This window comes from Mixophyes fleayi, chromosome 1 (assembly GCF_038048845.1).
Source record: "Mixophyes fleayi isolate aMixFle1 chromosome 1, aMixFle1.hap1, whole genome shotgun sequence".
NCBI classification, from domain to species: domain Eukaryota; kingdom Metazoa; phylum Chordata; class Amphibia; order Anura; family Limnodynastidae; genus Mixophyes; species Mixophyes fleayi.
This window is the reverse complement of record NC_134402.1, coordinates 261,085,593-261,105,523: the sequence shown is the minus strand read 5'-3', so window position 1 is coordinate 261,105,523 and position 19,931 is coordinate 261,085,593. Positions and strand designations below refer to the sequence as shown.

General features: G+C 37.8%; 1 protein-coding gene across 16 annotated transcripts in view; it reads left to right on the top strand.

The window, feature by feature from the left end:
• The window catches only part of ELAVL2 (ELAV like RNA binding protein 2), a 170,443-nt gene that overhangs the window by 25,498 nt on the left and 125,014 nt on the right, over positions 1-19,931 (top strand). For 13 of the 16 annotated variants that reach the window (XM_075210242.1, XM_075210224.1, XM_075210122.1 and 10 more), the window contains one exon: positions 904-1,147. In XM_075210242.1, coding sequence (XP_075066343.1) covers positions 904-1,147 — 244 coding nt within the window. The remainder of the gene's footprint in view (positions 1-903; positions 1,148-19,931) is intronic. The other 3 variants (XM_075210174.1, XM_075210157.1, XM_075210129.1) reach the window with 1 other exon arrangement.

The window sequence follows — 19,931 nt, the reverse complement described above, 5'->3', positions numbered from 1 at the left end:
AGATGAAGAAAAAAAATTAAAGTAATCCGGGACCATTTTGCGCATCCAAAATTATTCTCTGAATACTTGTGTATGTATGTACCTTTACTGTTTTAGCCATGCATAATACACAGTATTAAGTTACTTTTGTTTTAACTTTAAATGTGTAAAGTTGCAGATTGCAATCTAATATGAATTTAACTTTCTTATAATGCATAATGAAAATCTTAAAAGCAGCAGTAATTCTCAATTGCTTCAACTTTTTTTTTTGTTTTATCAGCTTGAGTTAGCAAATTTGGTTCATTTACAGTTATTTGCATGTTGGGCCTAATTTTTGGCGTCATGGGATGTCTGATCCAACTATTACTGAAGTTAAAGATTCAAGGAAATTATCAAGACAGGATTGCAGTGTTAGTGTCATTTGGGCTGGGCTCTTGCAGGTTTCTTTTTTGTGAAATTGTTTTTATTTTTTTAATTTATTTTTGCAACCACCCCAAACTTATGTTTTGACACACAGATTTTATAATAAAGAATTTTATATTCCTGCATTGCGTGGACATGTTGCGTATTGACAACATAAAGTAGGATTGTTAACTTTAATTATGGGGGCGCAAGTATTTTTAAACTCTTCAATCTGTTAGCAAAAGTTAACTTAAGTACTTCATACATATTTTTCCTTTTTTATTAGGTCATTGTAAACTGTTAAGCCTTTGAGTGCTGCTGCTGACTTTTAATAACTGTTGAATGGGGAAAGTATGGATTAACTGTTCAAAACAACCCATTTTCTGTTGGTAAAATCCACTTGGGTGGGAAATTATCAGGGAGTGATAGTGCATATTTTACCATGTTATACAGAATTACTTTCTCAGTATTAAATGGTTGAATTAAATTTTTCCCCCTCTTTCCCATCTTCTGTCTTGTTAGCAGGTAATTGCTGCAATGGAAACACAGCTCTCCAATGGTCCCACATGTAATAACACAGGCAATTGTCCAAACACCATAAACAACAACTGCTCATCACCAGTGGACTCCAGCAATACAGAGGACAGCAAGACCAATTTAATAGTAAACTACCTTCCTCAGAACATGACACAAGAGGAATTGAAGAGCCTGTTTGGGAGCATTGGAGAAATAGAATCCTGTAAGCTAGTGAGGGACAAGATCACGGGTATGCAACATTTTTAAATTGCATTTGAAACACCTTGTCATCAGTAGGGTTAATAAAACCAGGTTTTGTTCTGCTCCTTCCATTTCGAATTGTAGGAATGACCCAATGAAAATTCTGTGGACTGACTCGAATATATGAGCATTTTGGTTATAATTTTGAAGAAGTCATTGCTTACAGTGCAAACGTAGAGATAAAATAGCTGCCGCCGGATACAGTAGTACAAATTTGCATTTTATGCAGCTTTTGGAAATAAGAATAAACATTCAACTCTATAACAGCAAGAAAGCAATGTTGCATGCTTCACCACTAGTCTGAGTGAGGGTGGTATTTAAAATACCTGTACTACGCCACTTAGAAACATGAAAGCCCTCTCACTTTGCCACAAAACAAGTGACAGACTTGGAATTGGTGTTATTTAGAGTTGCGCTGCTCAGTTGGGCTAGATGTGTATTGGCTGCTGCTACTACTGTCCATTTTCAGTAATTTAGCCACTGACACGTAAACACATGCAGTCTTAACAGTGAATTTACCTATTAAGGGTGCTTAGTCAGTGAGACTGCTTTTATCCTCTAAATGCAAGGGTACAGCAGAGTAAAATAGCTTATTTCCTTTACATTATTTCAGTTGCCATTAGTTCCCTGGTTCTTTAGACATTGGAGGCAAATCTTTAATTTTGCAGGTGCCAACTCTGCACAGATTATGAAATTCTTCATTACTGCATACAATAGCAGGAGTCATGGGGAATGCAAATTTTTTTGTATTACTTGGATTCACTACAATGAGATATTATATTAGACAATCATTTTTGAAATTTTGTTGACATTTATGAAAATACTTGGGTAATTTAGTGAGTGAGAATTTAAGTTATGGATTCAATGGAGTTCAGGTGTGTTAAGGCTGTGGCTACGCTGGCAATTCTTAGTTGTGTGATTTTGGGGCAGATGACCACTTTGTTGGTGGTTACAGATCTTCAAAACCTTGTGCAGCAGAAAAGATTGATTCAGAAGTGCCATTAATTAATAAATGCTTGCAACATTTATGGCTTTAGTTCATTTTGGCTTTTGGGGGGAAATTGTTTGAGAAAAAAAATCTGAAAAAATAGGTGTAATAGGTATATTTGACAAGCTGTGTCAGTGTGAGGAGGGGAGTAAAGCATACTTGCCTGCTTCCTGCAACATTCAGGAGACTCCTGAATTTTGGGGTGGGGAGTGTCCTCCCAGTAAAGCGGCAAACCCTCCCATGGTCCATCTACTTCCTTGTGAAGTGGGCAAGTCACAGGCGTGAATTTGTTGTGTAATCCCCACACTGACCGTATTGACTGAATGAATCCACAAATCTGGAAGTCACTAATGGCATCTTGTCTCCTGAAACTGGCATGTTGCACAGAGCTCCCCAGAGGTCGGCTTGCATTTCGTATCTGTAGATGTCTCCTAGTTAAATAGCAAGTTTATATTGCAGAAAAATGCATAATTTTTAATGGATATGAGGGGAAATGATTTTCCATAATGGGGACATGATCACTCTTATTGTACTGTACATTAGTACCCTGGGGACTCACTCATGCATTACAATGCATAAAATCAGCAGTGCTACGTCGGCCATTAATTTGGAGGCACTGAAGGACAATTTAACCCTGATGGAATGAAACTTTAGATGTTATAATTTAACTGGACATATTAATTTGTTTTGAAAGAGAGGTTATAGAATTGCTAATTGAGATATATAGATATCATTTTAGAACACTTAATTCATAGTTCATAGTTGTAGTTGTTTATCCATTCTCACTGCACCAATGTGTGATGCATTGCCGGGCAATACGGTAGAAATGTCAGCTAATAGGGTGCAAGAAAATATGAGCAGAGGTTCCTGTAAAATCTCTGATGCGAGGTGTCTCCGTGGACTATCAGGAACACCTTGCACCGAATTGAATCTCTAACTTATGGTTTTCTTTATCTCTTGGATGGTACACAGGGGGCAAAATTGTAATTGTTTTGCATCATAACACCAATTCACAAAATGACTCAATGTTTTGGAGCGCCTATATCGTCGCTGATGACGCAGTCGTGGTCGCCGGAGCTTGAGCCACACATAATGGCCACTAGCATTCCACTGCTGTTTACGTGCGCCGAACTTATGCGCAAATTAAGATATGAACTGGTTAAGAGCCAGAGCATTTCAAACATAAATTGACTCACGTGGCATTTGGCAGAGAGAATTGCAAACAAAAGAAAGACGTGTTCACAGGACAGGAAGTCACAGCTAAGAAACATAGCGTCATTGCAGGCAGTGTCTAGTTGTGGGAGGTGTGGCAGAGGTCAACAACCCCCACCTGAAGCAATGCATTTGGGTAAAGGTTTATAAACTCCTGAAGCAGGCAAAACTGTCTCTTTGCTACATACACCTCTCTTCTCGACATCACACTGCAACATTCCACTAAGTTTTATCCTGCAATAACTTCTCTGTATTTCCTAACTCTTACCTGCATCTTGTATACTCTGCCCATTTATTTCTATTCATTTTTTCCTAATATTTGCTTGCATGTATTTCTATTAACTTTCCTCCGAATCTTTAACTCTAATCCTGCTATCTATTTCCATAAGTGACACTTTCTTAATCTTTAACTCTGTTATATATTACATTTTATATACAGATATATATCCCTGCAATTTAATTAGCTTATACAAAGGCTGGCTTTTTATCACAAAAGCATGCTTCTCACACAAGTAGTTTTTTCCTTCTTGGTGTGCTTTGCACCTTTTTTAGCCAATTTGCACAGCTGGTGATTGTTTGATTGGTTCACTCGCACTGTATAGAGTATATAAGGGTGTTTAGTTCACTGTGGCGGTAGTCTTGATAAAGGGCTGTGTGGAGCCCGAAACGTTGACTTATTTTCTAATGGAATAAATACTTCAATCTGGAAAAGTCCTGTGAGTGCCTCCTAATTATACCATTTTATACGTTCATGGTATTGGAGTTCCTGCACCCAGGCTTGAGAAATATCTACAAACGTGAGTTAAGGCTAATAACAGAATAGGATATTATATACCCATTCTGAGATAGCATCATGCCTGTTGTAATCTATGTATTTTCTGTATTGTATGTATACATTTATGTACTGTATGTTTGATTATCTCTGTATAGTAAGACTTATACCTTTCTGCCTGTTTTGTATGTTTAGATAACTTGAAAGAATAGGATGAATGGATGCTTATATAGATCATGCAGTATAGTGATGTAAATGATTGGTATTTATTTAGCGACTAACACACAATGGTGGGCTATCTGATGTGGAGGTCAATAGATGTGTACTGCTTAGGCGGTATATATCCTTGTCAAACAGGGATTGCTTAAGTCGCTCTTATGGATTCTTAGTTGGGATGCGTAAGCATAACAACTGGGATACCTTGTTTATGATTGGTATGGTACAAGGCGAAGGCTGAAAAGGTTGCATACTATAATGCCTCTAAAGTACATCTGAGATGTCACGGGTGCGTATTATTCGACGTGACTAAATTAGCGAAAAAGACACATAAGATCAAAGGCATTGTCATTATTATGGCGGAACACAGTATCCTATAACACTCAATCTATACGTTAATCTCTAATGTTTTTACATAATGCAACAGACCCAAAGCACATACATACAATTTTTACAAAATTGTGCATTTACAAACACAAAGATGTGCTATGTTGCTTGTTTTTTGAGATGCTTAAAAGTATCTTTATCTAATAGAATAAACCAATCCTCTTAGTTTGTTTGAGGTATCGGGTAGAGCAAAGTCCTTAAGCATCACAATGAGAGCTCATGGTATGCATAGTCTTTTTAAATAAATAAAGCTTTGGGAGATCTAAATTCTTGTTCATGAAAGTTGTCTGACTGTACCACATGCTGTTAAGACTGTTTCTGAAATTGTCAACCTCTTAGAATTGTTTGCAAAGAATACATTTTTGATTGAACGGTCACAAAGTTAATGTAGAACAATGTTCACATGCTTTATTGCGCAGCTTTTATGTAGCAAAATAGGAGTTGTACATACATTTCTCATGAACTGTAATCCCTTCACTGTTGAGGCTTTTTTAAGGCTAGTGCTAAGCATATTTTTGCACTTTTTTTGGGCTGTTCCTTTTCCAATGTTATCAGTCTGTGCGGTAACCCACACAGATCATTTTTTTTCTCTCCAAGAAGACTTTGTATTTTGCAAAAATACCATGGGTTTCTTAATAGTACCTGACACAGAAAAACAAACCAATATGGCCAAAAGTATTTCTCTGAAAACTGTACAATAGTGAACTATAAACATACTTTTCCCTGTTTTTTTTTTTTCTTGCTAAAGTTCACAGAGAAGCACTTTGTGGTTAAAACTTTAGTATCAATCTACATTTACAAAATGGAAAAATCAGTGTTATACACATTTTTGGTAATACTGTAAGCACTTAAAAAAAAAAAAAAAAAAAAAAAAAAAAAAGCTAAACGGCTTTATTTTGCCCTGACTAAAATGCACAGTAGTGGGAATATCCGTTTCTCATACATCTACCAAGTAAATGTGGAAATGGTTACATATTATCCATGCCTTGCTGAGTAGATAATTGTCTTCTGGAAAGTAATGTACCACAAATGAGGATATCCACGTGCCAGATCCCAGGGTTCTTTCTATTCTGTAGTGAGAAGGGCTGGACACTTCACCTATTTACCCAACAGTGTTTAGGAGGTATACTGACCAGTCTGCTGATTGAGGAGTCGGAGGGAATACTCGCCAAACTCCTGCACTCCAGAAGAGGAGTGGGATTTTCCCTTAGCAGTCATAAGATATGTCTCCGCCTTATCAGTGAAGTTGTTAAAGGCACACTAGACTCAAGTGATATGTTTAAAGAGCAAGTGAAACCACTATTTCACGTTTATAGCAAAGACTGTTAATTGAGCTGTATAATAAGTAAACGCCTGTTAATTCATACAACTAAATATGTCCACCATGCTCTTTCACTCGTTTTTGGCAGATTGCAATGCCATGGGGAGATGGTTTTCCTCTAAACAGCTATGCAGACTTCTTTTTCAGAAATGCTGTGTGGAATGGTTGATTCATACACAAGGGCAGGGTCAGTGATGTCACAGGAAGTGAATTCTTTACCAGAGACCTAAAATAAAAATGGCACTATTTGGAGAGTTTAGATGGACTAGTACACTAATGCCATTTTTAGAACAGCGTTAAAGGAATGCAACAAAATATATTGAGTTAAATAGCCATCTATTTTCCCTGTGTATTATCTTTAGGTAAATATTAAATGTGCCTTTAATGCATTCTACTGTATTCTCTTAAAAGATCTACACATTTTTAAAAAATGTCGACATTGCCACCTATTGGTTACCAAAACCCATTTGAACTGCAAGCGACATTCTGGAACTCGCAGGTCATACATTGCTAAAGCAATATTCTACAAAGGCATTGTACGCGGATTAAATAACTGGCCTGAAGTTTGTTACAAGGAGGTGTGCGCAGGAATTAATCTTTAATGGATGTCCTCCCATGTTGCACGTTCTATTACTGTCTTCCTGTTATTTCAGTTCTCTTTATCTCCCCAATTGTGCTCAAGAGAACTGAACCATCCCTGGAGTGACAGGTGGTCTGAGTCAAGTGGCACCCATATTATTATGAACCTGATTTTTTTTGGCTTTTTTTTTGCTTAATTGTGTGTTGCTCAAAATCCTGAATATGCTAACAGTAGATGGGCTAAGAAATCTTAAGTCTTAACCCCAGTGGCTGATTTCTTATTTTGCAGATATTTTAACTTTTATCTCACCTGGTTATGCTAGACCTCCCAAACTGTTGACTTGACTGGCTTATTACACATGACCAATGCTATTTACATTGCTTGCGATTTACAGAGCCAGCTTTGGTAATGGCTTCATATAAGCATTCCTGGCAGATTTGTAAGAATATAAAGGGAAATATATTGTTACATTTTTTTAAGCTGCCATGTAGCATTTTCACCTGTGGATGTGGGGTGTGTGTGTTTTTTTGTTTTTTTTAATGAAATTAGTCTGATTGTGCTTGTCTGTGCAATCTGTTAACCTGATCAGAAACAGGTGTTGAATCCTTTGACCAAATTGGCTTTTGTGTGGTGTCTTCTGGCAATAAATAAGTTACCTTTGTGATCTTTGTCTCTGCCAACTATGACTGAATTTGCCATTTTGGTTATATTTGTGTGTCCCATTTGGTCACCAATTTTGATGTGTAGAGGCCATAACTAAGCAATTTCATTTTTCAGTGTCAAACTTTACAGATATCTTTTGGTTCTAATAAGCTTTTAGAACACTGTATATTGGAAATGTTTTGTGTAATTTTAACTTGCTCTTTAGATACACTGGACCTGTAATGCCAAGGTTCTGTCCTAAGGTTTTCATAAAGCCCATTTGTGCTACTTTGATTATAGAATATACGTTAGTGCTATGCAGTGAAGTGAACATTTGCAAATGGTTTTCACCCAGAAGGGTGTGTGTAAACACCCACCCAAGATACATATCCATATAATTACTCTTGAAAGGTAAAGGGGCATGTGCAAATGATTAAATCTCTGGGCTTCCTCCTATTTTTTTATTTTAAATTTAACAAAGGGAGACCTTGAATCATGTGAGATTTAAGCATATCACTCAGGAGAGACTTAGGCATATAGCTCCTATTTCCAACCTTAACAGATCAAATACAAACTAATTCTTACAGTGACTAATTCATATATTGCTGTTCTAATCTTATAATTTTAAAACATTTAGATCACTTAAACTTGGTGTTACTCCATCTGATTTGCTGTGGGCATGCAAAGTGTGTATGAAAAGGAAACAAATGCTTCTCACACTTATATCTGCCAGATTTAGCTCTCTGTAGTGCTGTAAATTGTGTTTAAGTCTTGGTCTGAGGGTGATATTTAAATAAAATTCATAGAAGTGATTTAAGGCCCCAAACTAGGGAGTAAGAATAAATTTCTGAAAACCCCATGTTTTTGTAGATTACTTTTGAACGTGTGGGACAGTGACACCAGTAACTGGTTGAAATTCATACTCGATGTAATGGACCTTGTTTTGCAGATTAACACTTTGATACCTGTGGCTTCTCTCCAGTATTTCCCTGTTTACACAAGTGTTACTGCTGTAATTATGTGGATTTTAATGTTGGACCACCTGGTCCATAACTTCAGTGGCTGTTTATACAGCATCTCTTAAAAATCATTTGCTTCCAGTGTCTGACAAGCTCACTGATGGTAATTTATTGCAGTAGCTTGAATAAGTTTAGCTGTGTGTTATACAGACATGAATTCAGTGAAAGTTTGAAGTCTTAATATTTATATCCGTCTGTTCAGATCACCAAAATTGCTTGGCATTGAGCTTTATTTTACAATATTAAACAGACTGCAATGTTACAATATTGATAAGTAGCAGTCTGTCAGTGTTCAATAAATCTGTTATTTGATTGCATTGGCACTTCTTTCCTCTGTCTTTGTGCATGTATTTTATTTAAAGGGCCAATAGAAACATTTTGAACCTTTAAAAGTTCATATGAATAGGATTACAGTATAACCACAAGTCTTAATGTCAGCCATCTATTGATGAGTACTGTGTAGATTTGCATTTTTGCTTTGCACTAGTTGAACAAGAATAATAAAAGAAAGCACAACAATTACAAAATAGTTCTACCTTTTATTAATTGGTGTAATTGAGATTGAATTGTTAAAAGGGTAATATTGCTTCACAAGTCTACTTACTTAATTTGAAAATCAATTTGGTGTCTTTTTGCTTGGGGAACTCCCTTTGACAATACTCCATTGACATCGTAGGATTTCCTGTGAAGAACATAACTGTCAGGATCCCAGTATAAATACAAGGAAATGAGGAAAGTGTGGTTCTCATTTTCTGCCTGCTTGTAAACTGCAATGTATGGTTATCCAGCCATATCATTGTGCCCAGTTGGAAAATGGTTAAGGATTCTAAATTCATATTTTGTTGCCTCATATTTTGTCTAATTGTCACCTGCTGGCAATCCACTTTTACTGAGGAAGAAGAATACTGTGCTAACATAATGGCTTTTTATCTAACAATGGCAGACTTATTTGTGTCCACCTGCATAGTGCAGGGGTGTGATCAGATTGCAGCATCTGGCATCTAGGAGAGGAAACCTGGCATTCTACCTGCAGTTGCAATACAGCACTAGGTGAAGGATTCAAGTCTCTTGACTATCACCACCTCCCGACTGTTATGGTGAGGTAAGAACGGTTCCGTTTAGGAGACTCCACCGAGTCTTCTGTTGGCATCCTTTTGATCCTGTGTTGTTAACTACTCATCTCTGCTGTTAAATACATATGATACCACGTTCTGTTGTGTTATGGATTTATTGAAGGATATAGATGGTATGGACTCCTGTTGTAGCTAGATGCTCCTTGTACTTAGACTTTTTTTCCCCCCTCATATCCACCATCTGAGCTCACAGCTATTTTATACACAGACATGTTTTCTTTGCAAGTCTATGTATCCTGTCAGTGTGATACTTATGTGAGGCCAACCAATTTAGTTTACTATTTTTTGCATGCAATTTTATCTTACTGGCTAAATATTTTTTTTCTTTGTTTTCTGACCAGAACAGGTATATACATATCCACTGATAATTTTACTTTCATTTCCTTCCATTTGCGCTCAAATATTCCTTTCGTGTTATTAAATTTCTCATGTCCCCTTGCCTATTGCAGTTATTCTATGTGCTCATTTGATACCTTTTTCGTCATGGAGTTTCTTTTTACAAATGTTGTCATAGGAATAGGGGTCTTTGATTTATTTCCCTTAGGCTGCTTTCTTTACTTTCCCTCCTTGCCCCTCATTAGGAAACGCAGATTAAGTCTCTACTTGTATACGTTAATCATGGATATGCCCTACTATACTTTCATCTGGAAGCCATTTTGTTCCAATAGAGATAGGAAACAAGGGTGAATATTGCTCTGCTTGTCTCCTGTGAGCTTGAAATCCAAATGTAGAGAAGTGGCTCAAGGAGCCTGAAAATATACTTGTACTGAAAGGTAAGTAATTGTCTTTGAATTCTGTATAATACATAACTGTATTTTTTTCCTACTCCATGGCAACCCTTACAATGGGTTAACTCCCTACTTAACTGAGTGTAGACAGGAAACAAGAAAACACCACCTGGAGTGTATATAAGGTCCCCCTGTCTTAGCTGAGTAAGACATAGTGTAGCTAGCTGTTACTTTATGTGGACAAGCTTACCTTCTACAGATCTGGATTTCTCCTGGGATGATCCCTGTCTACAATTGGGTAGAAGCTGCTGGGCCTGTGTAAAGGGCTGGAGGATCGATAGTATTGCCACTTGGAATCTGCTTAGTCTTCTGTGAGGACATAATGTTTTGACTGATCTGGCCATTACATGCTTCAATCAAAGGGAAATTGACCACAGCTGCAGTAAGTCCACTGAAACTCCAGGTGCAGAGGCAATTGTATGCACAGATATTTCACTACCAAGGCAGTTTTGAAGCAGCTGCTTCCCACAAATGAAAACTCAAGTTCCAGATACATGTGCTTTTTTTTTTTTTTTGAGTGACAAACTTCAAAGCTACTTGTAACTTTAATCATTTTGTCATGTGTTAAGTGCCTGTCCAGTAAACAGCCTGAGTTGAATCTCAGCAGTACCTTTCTTTGTCTCCATTTCAAAATCACAATTTGGTGTTTGCTGTTATTGCATCACGAATAATACAGTGAACCCATGACTCTGCTGCAATCTGGCACACTTTGATGCAGTGCTTTAAGTAGGTAGGAGTTTTCTGTGTGGTGTCTGCCCCTTAAAAAAGATATAAATAAATTAAAAAAATAAACGAAACAATTTTAACAGTTTTTCTCCTGAACGATAAAACAATGCAGGCTCATCTACTGAATCAGTGGACTCCTGACAGTCGGGTTCTGTGAATATGGGAAAAAGGGGGTGTTTGTCGCACCATTTATAAATGCTGATATAATTAATGAACAAAGATGTCACAACTCTGCAATCGCTGCGGTATGTGATATTTACAGCAGCAATATCTGCACTCATATTATGATGCAGTCTGAGGTTGTCACAAGACCGCTAATGTAAACAGAATGCTATACCCAATATTGATTCCTAACGTAATCTTCCAATATTTAAGCATGGGTGCTACCAGTAAACTGTTTAATAGCAAAAAAAAGTTTCTTGTGTGGTTAGATTCTGTGGGGGATAGTGATGGAGAGATCAAACAAAATCCCAGGATGTTTAACCTAGACTCTGTTAATGTACCTTCAAGCATATCAATAAAACTAGTGGTATGGATGATGCCTACCCCATTACACCGCGGGATGTTTTCTTTAAGATCAGTTATATCCCAACCCATGTACCCCTGACAGTGCAGGTTTTTCAGGTCACCTTTAAAATAATTAGTATCACTTGTGGATCTTTCAAAATGTCAGTCAGTAATAATTACACCTGTGCTCCAGCAAGGAGATATGGAAAACATGCACTGTTAGGGGTACTTGAGGAATGGGGCTGGGAAACACTTGTTTTAGATCAGGTGAAAGCTGGGTGTTTTCAGAATTGTAAAGAGGGGCAAGCGTTGGATAAATACCAACCTTATATAAAGAGAATAAATCGTATGTATCCTTTTCAGGATGATTGACCAAACGTAGTCTTGTAACTAAACTTGATTTAGCCATGCAAGTCGGTCGTCAAGACTACGATTCCAGTAGATGATGCTGGTCTTCTAAAGGACCCTATATGATGGAGTGGTTTCAAAAGTTATTTTTCCTCAGGTATTTCACTCAAGTCTGGTATAGCAGTAGCTTCAGTCTCAAGAGCTCTTAATTATGGGCCAGTATTTTGCATATTGACACTGAGGAAAAGATCCGTAGACAATGTGTTGAAATGGATGGAAATTACGCAAAAAAGCATTGATCTAATTTGTGAAACACTGCTGAATAACATTGGGTTTTTCTTCCAGAAGCATAACTTCAGTAGTAGTGGCAGCAAAATGAGCTCTTTGGCGATGCCCATGGATGGCAGACTTGCCCTCTGAAAATCGTCTGGTCTAGACAGTCTTTTCGGCCTTCTCGTAGGTGGGGTGGACTAGAGGCAGGCAAGAGCTTCAAAGAACTCAATGTCTTCATTCAAGCCCAACCTCTCTCTCCCTATAGGGGGGGAATTGCATACTTTGCAGAGGTCTGGAAATTAACTGGTCATAATCAGTGGGTACAAGATGTCTGTAAGGGCTACAGTATAGTTTTTTTTCATTCTGCCATGTCCTGAATCAGTCTTTCCTCCTGGAACAACAAACTCTAGAAGACAACTTTCAAAATCTTTTGAAAGCAAAAGCTGTTGTTCCTGTCCCTGTAAATCAGAAAAGCACAGGATTTTATTCAAAACTTTCCTTTGCTCGAAAGTCCTCGGGAGATTTCAGAACTATTCTAGACTTGGAAAGTCAATCGTTCCGTGCAAGCAAGATATCTCTTAAGTGGAGTTAGTCTACTCCAGTCTCAATGCGGTAGGGGAAGGAAATTTTCCAACCTTGTTAGATCTGCAGGATGTGTATCTTCACACCCCCATTGCAATCAAGTACCATCAATTTGAGATTCTTAAACAGTTCAACAGGCTTCCTTTGGCCTTTCCTTGTCACCTACAACCTTCACCAAAGTTTTAGTGGTTCCTATGACTGTTCTAAGAAAAAGTGGCTGTATCTGACGACATCTTGGTCATGGGATGAAGGAGCGCTCCTTATCTCTAGGATTCCCTATTGTTTGCGCATTCGGCTCCTTATAGTTATTCTCAAGCATCTTAAACATCGAACAGAGCTCAAACTTCTGGTATGTTTACATTCCTTAGACTTTAGGCTCAACCTTTCAAGGATCACAAAACAGTCCCTCAACTGGTGGCAACATCCAAGGTTTAAGGGGTCAAGGTATAACTCTTTAAAAACCAGAGGGCTGCAGGTTGGCGAGTCCATCTGCATACAGAAATAATTCAGTGTGCCTGGTTAAAGGAGGAAAAGCATCTCCAAGAGAATGTCCTAGGAATGAGAGCAGTGGGCATGCAATTCAGAACATAGTCCTGCCTATAGTACAGACTTCTGAAGAGATTTCCAAACAACATAGTGCTTGCAAAGAGGCACCAGAAGCACGTCCGTGTTGGCAGAAGTAACAGCTTGGATGTTATGGGCAGAAAAATATCTGAAATCTTTCGGCCCTTCATATAGCAGGCAAAGGCTGTCATAGGACATTATCTCAGCAGGTGTCAAATCCTCCCACAGGAAAGGGCTTTACATGAGTTTTTGTCTGCTAGGCCAGAAAATCGGGTTTCCTGACTGTTTGATGGCGACAGCCCAGAATGCCAAGAGGCCTCAGGTCTATTTTTTCAGACAATAGGACACTAGAAGTAGATGTCCTATTAGTGCTGTGGAATTTCAAGCCGGGTTATGTGTTCCCTCCTTTCGCCATCATTGCTTGAGGAGAAGCTGTAGAAGGTGGAACGTTTCTTCCATTTGACCCTCACCATCTATGGTGTGCAGTAGCTTGGAGAACACTTTGAGGACAACCTTGTCCTCTGCATGTAAGCCAGATTTTCTACTCCAAGATCCAGTCCTTCATTCAGATTCGGACACCCTGTCCTTTTTGTTTTTGATGGCATGGAGATTGAGCAGTCATGTTGCAAACACAAAGGTGTCTACGATGAAGTTAATATATTCAAGCAAGAGAGAATAATTCTTCTAACATTTACAAAAGACAGGGTAGAGGATTCTATGTCTGTCAATAACCGGTAATTTTAGAATTTCTTAAGGGCGGTTTGGTTTAAGGGTCTGGCTCTACACTGAGTACAAAGACCTGCACTGAGTATTCCTCTTAATGCCAAGTTGGCATTTCAGAGCCTTATTTACCAATGTCTAAGCAGTAAGAAGATGGCATCCATAAATTAAACTGTTTGTGGCACCTTTGGATCTCAACATTGGTTTAGATTCCTTAATATCAGGTCTGTGTGAGCATCTTGAAGACATTTCCCTCAAATGGCTCACACTTTAAGTATTCTTTTTAGTAGCAGTTACATCTGCTTGTTGAGTAGATCTACAGGCCTTGGGTGTAAGGAGCCTTTTTTTAAACCTCTATACTGATAAGGTAGTGTTAAGGCAGTGGTTCCCAAATTATGGGCCTAGGCTCCCTATGGTGCCTCGGAGATCTCACAGGAGTGCCTCGGCCAGGGCCAGTAGTAAGCAAGACGGGAGACTACTTTGAAATTATTTTGTCTTAGGGGTGCCTTGAAAAAGTTATGACGACCTTAAGGGTGCCTTGAACGGAAATAGTTTGGGATCCACTCTGTTGAGGACTAATCCTGCTTATTTACGCAAAGTTGTTTTCAGCTTTCTTATTAATGAAGGAAAAATACTGCCATCTCTCTGTTTGCATCCATCTGCTAAGTGAGAACAACTTCATACCTTAGGTTTGATCAGTGATATCCATTTAGCTCCCAGAACAAGAAGCTTTAGAAAAAAATAGCAACACTTATTCTTCCTAGTGGTCCTTGTAATGACACATGCGTTTATCAGTTTGATTGTTTGGTCTACCCTACTATTTATTGCTTTGGTATATCCCATTGTAAGGGCTGCCATTGAGTAGGAAAAGGAAAATTGAGAATTATACTCCATTAATTTTCCTTCCTCCAAATGCTTCATGGAAGCCTTATGTTTCCCACCCATGTTCTATATTTGTGGGGCAGTTTGGGAAGTTACTAAACACTGGTATGGAGGAGGAGTCTTCTTACATACCCTCCAGGTGAGGTTTACTTGTTTCATGTTTACACTCAACTAAGTAGGGAGTTAACCCATTGTAAGGGCTGCCATGGAAGGTATTTCAAGGGAAAGAAAAAAACGGTGTAATTCCCAATTTATTTTTTTAGCTGCATTTGTTTAGTTTATTACCTATGTTAATTCATAAATAAATTCCTAGGAATATGATGTATTGTGAGAAATCCTCAAGCATTGGCATTGAGATGTGATCTGCAGAGTTAAGTTGTGAGGGCTTTTTCCCTGCATCTATTGCTGAATCTAAGCATCTGGCTTATTTAATGGCTAGCTTGCTAAACACAATTTCTTGTCACCCTCAGCAAAATGAACCAATGAACTTCTAGAATACTTACAGAATCTTCACAGCGCAAGTTCTGAGAAAAAATGCTTGTCCAAAGAAATATACATTTTAAAATGCTATTAAGAATGGCCAAACACATTGTAAGAAGTGTTCTGCAGTCATAATAAAATCCTTTATTGGGTGTTAGGTGAGAATGTGGTAAAAGTTCAAGTAGCACTTTCTGAACATGCTTCTAGAACGCCATCATCGGAAAGGGTAGCCAAATATTGCAACCAATTGTAAACAAAACTTAATATCTTTGCTGACAAGATGACTCAGTGATTAGTAAAACTTGGCCAAATTCTTGAGTGCAAAATAATATTCCTGAACACCATTGTTAATAACTTAAAATGCATACGAGCAATATTGTCCATCTTCCGTGGATGAAGACCTGAAACTGGAAAAGGAGAGGAAAAAAAAACCTAAAACATCCATGGAAAAAGCAAACTAAATAAATACTACAATGTTTAGGAAGCTTCAGGAAGTAATTACTATAATGGTGAAATTCAAATAGTGCAACAATGACATTACTATCAAACCAAGAAACCGCAATTGAGCACCTTAAATTAATGGTAAGTAAGGATCACATCCTTTGAGGATGTGTTCTAGGGTCAGCTGTAGAACTTTATAAAGATTCTAAAGCCAGTTTCTTCAGCAATGACTGCTTGTGAATTGGGCGATGCACTATCTAACATTCCTTATATCACAGATAAAACCGGCTGTTTTTGAGTAATACTGCCCCCAAATACATAAAATATTACTTTTAACGGATGGGGAGTATTTTGTTGCCAATTCTTTCATGCTGCTGAAAATCAACTGGATCAAAGATTCAAAGTAAAAACGTTAGTGGGTTGTTTTGTAATAAAGTCAAATGCAGTAGCAACATCACGAACAACTCTACGTTGGAAAGGCGTTTTCAAGTGTTGCAGGTGTTTGGTCCAGGAAGCAGTCTGGGAGTTTGCCAAGCATATTCCTCTAGAAACATGGTGGCAAGGCTTTTTAAACTATAGAGCCTCTGGTGTTCTCTGTTGCCTGATTCAGATTCCTCCATTTTTTTTTTTTGCCAGCCCTTGAAACAAACTGGTCTGTTTCGAAATAACCAGAACAAAAAAAAGTATAAAACTAGAAAAGCTTGTCTCTATGTGGACAAACCATCAGTTTTTCAGAAGTTCATTTAGTTAACAAAAATTAAGAAACAGACAAAGATGTTGCATTGATTTTATTTGAGTAATGGATTCTTGAGCAACTTTAAATATGCTATCATTTGTAATAAAAATTAAAAATCTGTAAATTTGTAACTATCTGAACAGGTTTTGCAATGTAATATACTAATTATATGAGCAAAGCAAGTTATAATATGAATTATTTGCTGTACAGAGGGGGCTAATAAAACAAATATTACAAATATTTCAATGTGGGTTTTTTTAATTAGGGAGACTTCAGTAATCGCTAGTAGATCCCATGTAGTAGATGAAGGGTATCAATGAAGTTTCTAGAGACTTTTCAAATACTCATAATTGGGGCTTTACTGGATAAATTCTTTTTGCAAGGTCACCTCGGTATCTAAAATGTAAGAGCATGTGTGTTTCTCTCTCTGGTAGTAGAAGTGTGTTGTCTGACAGTTTTCTTTATGTAGCCTTGGCAAGGAGAAATTAAAATCTGTCTTCAATACCACTGTACTGTTGCTAAAGAATGGGAAAACCAAATGTCCGGACAGCACCTAATAGGCACAACATTGTCCCAAACAGTCGACCATTTCCTATATCCACTAAAACAAAAATGACATGCAAAAGGTGCAAGATGGTTCTCATCGTCCACAGCAACGCATTAGTGGTTTTGCAAAAAGACTAGCGTTAATGATAACCAGGAACCAGGGTGCATGCAGAAAAGCACTGAAGGAGGAGTACAATTCCTCAGTGATGTCGCTGTGTAAATTTGCTTTGCCACGTAGTTTCATCATGTCTGTGCCTCCATCTTGTTGAATTAGGAGGTGACAGTTCTGGTTTGGTAAATAAAATGGCACTCTTTAAAATGCACTTATTTACTATGACTTATTTAATTACACCATTGCTATGTAAGCTATAGAAGTCAAGGCAGCACACTGTTGTATAAAACAATTGGCAAGTAGTTCATTATGCAGATATACTTTGAAAAGCACTATTTTCTGTATATACTATATAAAGGCTAATTCTAATTTGTGATATAGATATATATGAAATTGCTGCTTGTGATTTGTTGTCTTGCTCACCTTCCCCTTATTCCTCAGTTGGCATTTGCATGGAGCAGGCTCTTGCTGGCAAGGGGGATAATAAAATGTAACCTGTAGATTGCATTGCAGCTTTAAAGCATAGTGAATTGTATACAGCACAAGTGAACGCTCTCAAATTGGCAATTGTTCTAAAACCTTAATTTTTTTTGTACAGATATTTTCATACTCATGCTTAAAGAGCAGCTTGATGTGATTGCGTATTCTCCCCATCCCCTCCATCTAATCTTACTTTCCTGTGGATGAGACCTGCATGCCTGCTCACAAGTGGTGCCACTGTTATGACAACTGCTGTAATGTCACGGTTTCATGCTGTAGGGATTCCTGGCTGCTCTCTGCACTCCCTGTTGTATATTTCATCCCCTCTTTTCTCATCTGGGCTGTTGGTGTTTTTTTTTTTATTAAGCTTGGTGGGGGGGGAAGGGTTTGCTGGAGAATTTTCCACAGGCATTGCTTATGGTACTTAAAATAGGGTGTCATGCAGCACCGTACTAGTTATAGTAGCCACATCCACTAATGTGTATATAGTGGAAAGTACCCAATGTGCTACTTAAGGATTCTGCAAGCCAAATCTTGAATGTTTAAGGGATGTAAAGGATTAAACCACATGTTTAACTATTGAAGCAAAAGCGATTTTAGCCGGAGAGTTATTCTGCTGCTTGTTAAGCTCTTGGGAAGAATATGTTTGAAGTATTCAGTTTATCTCACAACCTTTTTTTTTTTTTTTTTTTCTAATTATCAAAAGTGTTTACAGTTCTTTGCTAGTTAGTTAATTGTAGCATTAATGTTTGTGAACTCATTTCCTTTGTCTCTCCTGTCAACATATCGTACACATTGTATTCTTGTCATTCATTGATGTCAACTTGCCACCATGTTTTCTCTGTAAATTTGTCAGTCTCCCTGTCTATAGTACCATTTGGTTTCCCCATCACTGTCCTCTTCTCCCCTAGTTTAATTTGTTGTCCTTTTGTCTTCCTCACCTCCTACTTGTCGCAGTATTTTTTGCCATCATTGTACTTCTCCCCCCCTTCCCCTGCAATTGTTTTCACATTTAATTTTCTTCCTCTTTCCCCATTGTTATCCCTGCGACTTGCTGTTCCACTGTAATGGCTGGGTCGCAAGACAAAAATTACATACTTTTGTCTCTAGTCTATAGAGACTGATTTGGACTCCAGTAGATTCTGATTTAAATTGACTCACTGTTTACACGCCTTTGGGACAATCTCAAGTCTCGAGCATTCCAAACTTGATGGAATTCTAAAGTCTAGTATCCATTTTGTGGTGGACTTGAACGGTGCAGGGATATTGTGTGTTCTCAGACGTAATTGAAATTTTGAGCCACAAACCTGAAGGTTTTTTAAATCTCCACTTTAAATGTTTTTTCTACACCCTCCACCTGTGGCTTCTATTACATCAGTCCCTCACTCTTTGAGAGACTCTGCATCTACATCCCACCCAAAAGGGTTCTATTATCTATAACCTTCTTTTTTTTTTTTTATGGACCTTATAAATTCACCCTGTCTAAAACCTATTTGGGAAAAGAACATTGACAAATGCCTTGAGGACTTAATAGCAGAAATTGGAGATAATATACAAATATTAATTTGCTTTGACCTTTGAGAGAGAGTTCAAGATATTACAGATTTATTCTTGGTGCCCACCAGGGTGCAAAAGATGTTGTCCACATCTTTGCTGGCTTAGTGAGGAGATAATCCTTACACATGTAAACATGGCCTCTAATTGGTAAATATTAGGACAAGGTTAAGACCTTGATGTAAAAATACTGAATATCCCAGTCAACAAATACAATTTCTATTTCTAACTTGAGCACTTAATACTAGTCCTAAAAAATACAGATTGGCCTATCACATTTTAATCAGGAACGATGTGGATTACCCACTGTAAATGGGATATCAATTCATTACTTGCAACATTATGGCATATGAATAAAGGTAAAAACTACATATAACTTCTGGTATCTTCCTGATCTCCACTTTTTTTTTTTCCCCTTTGAAATGATTGGGTTTTGAAAAACACAGGTCGTATTAGAGGCACAATGAAAGTTACATTTCTCAGCGTCTTTGTGCATATATAAAGCATCATGACACCAGGCCAGTGTGGAGGTATAAAAAAGTAGTGGCAGCCATGTATATTTAAGTTTTGCAGCCGAACAGCAGACAACCTAAAAACAGAAGGGGAAGGGGAATGGGAAAGGTGGGGGGGGGGTGTAACTGAGTATTTAAGTACTGGTATACTTAAACCACCTTTTGTCTACTGTCCATATAAAATACCTTTCCTTACCCCACAAACTTATACAAACTGTATTCATCAAAATGTGTGTAAAGTTCACTAAAGTG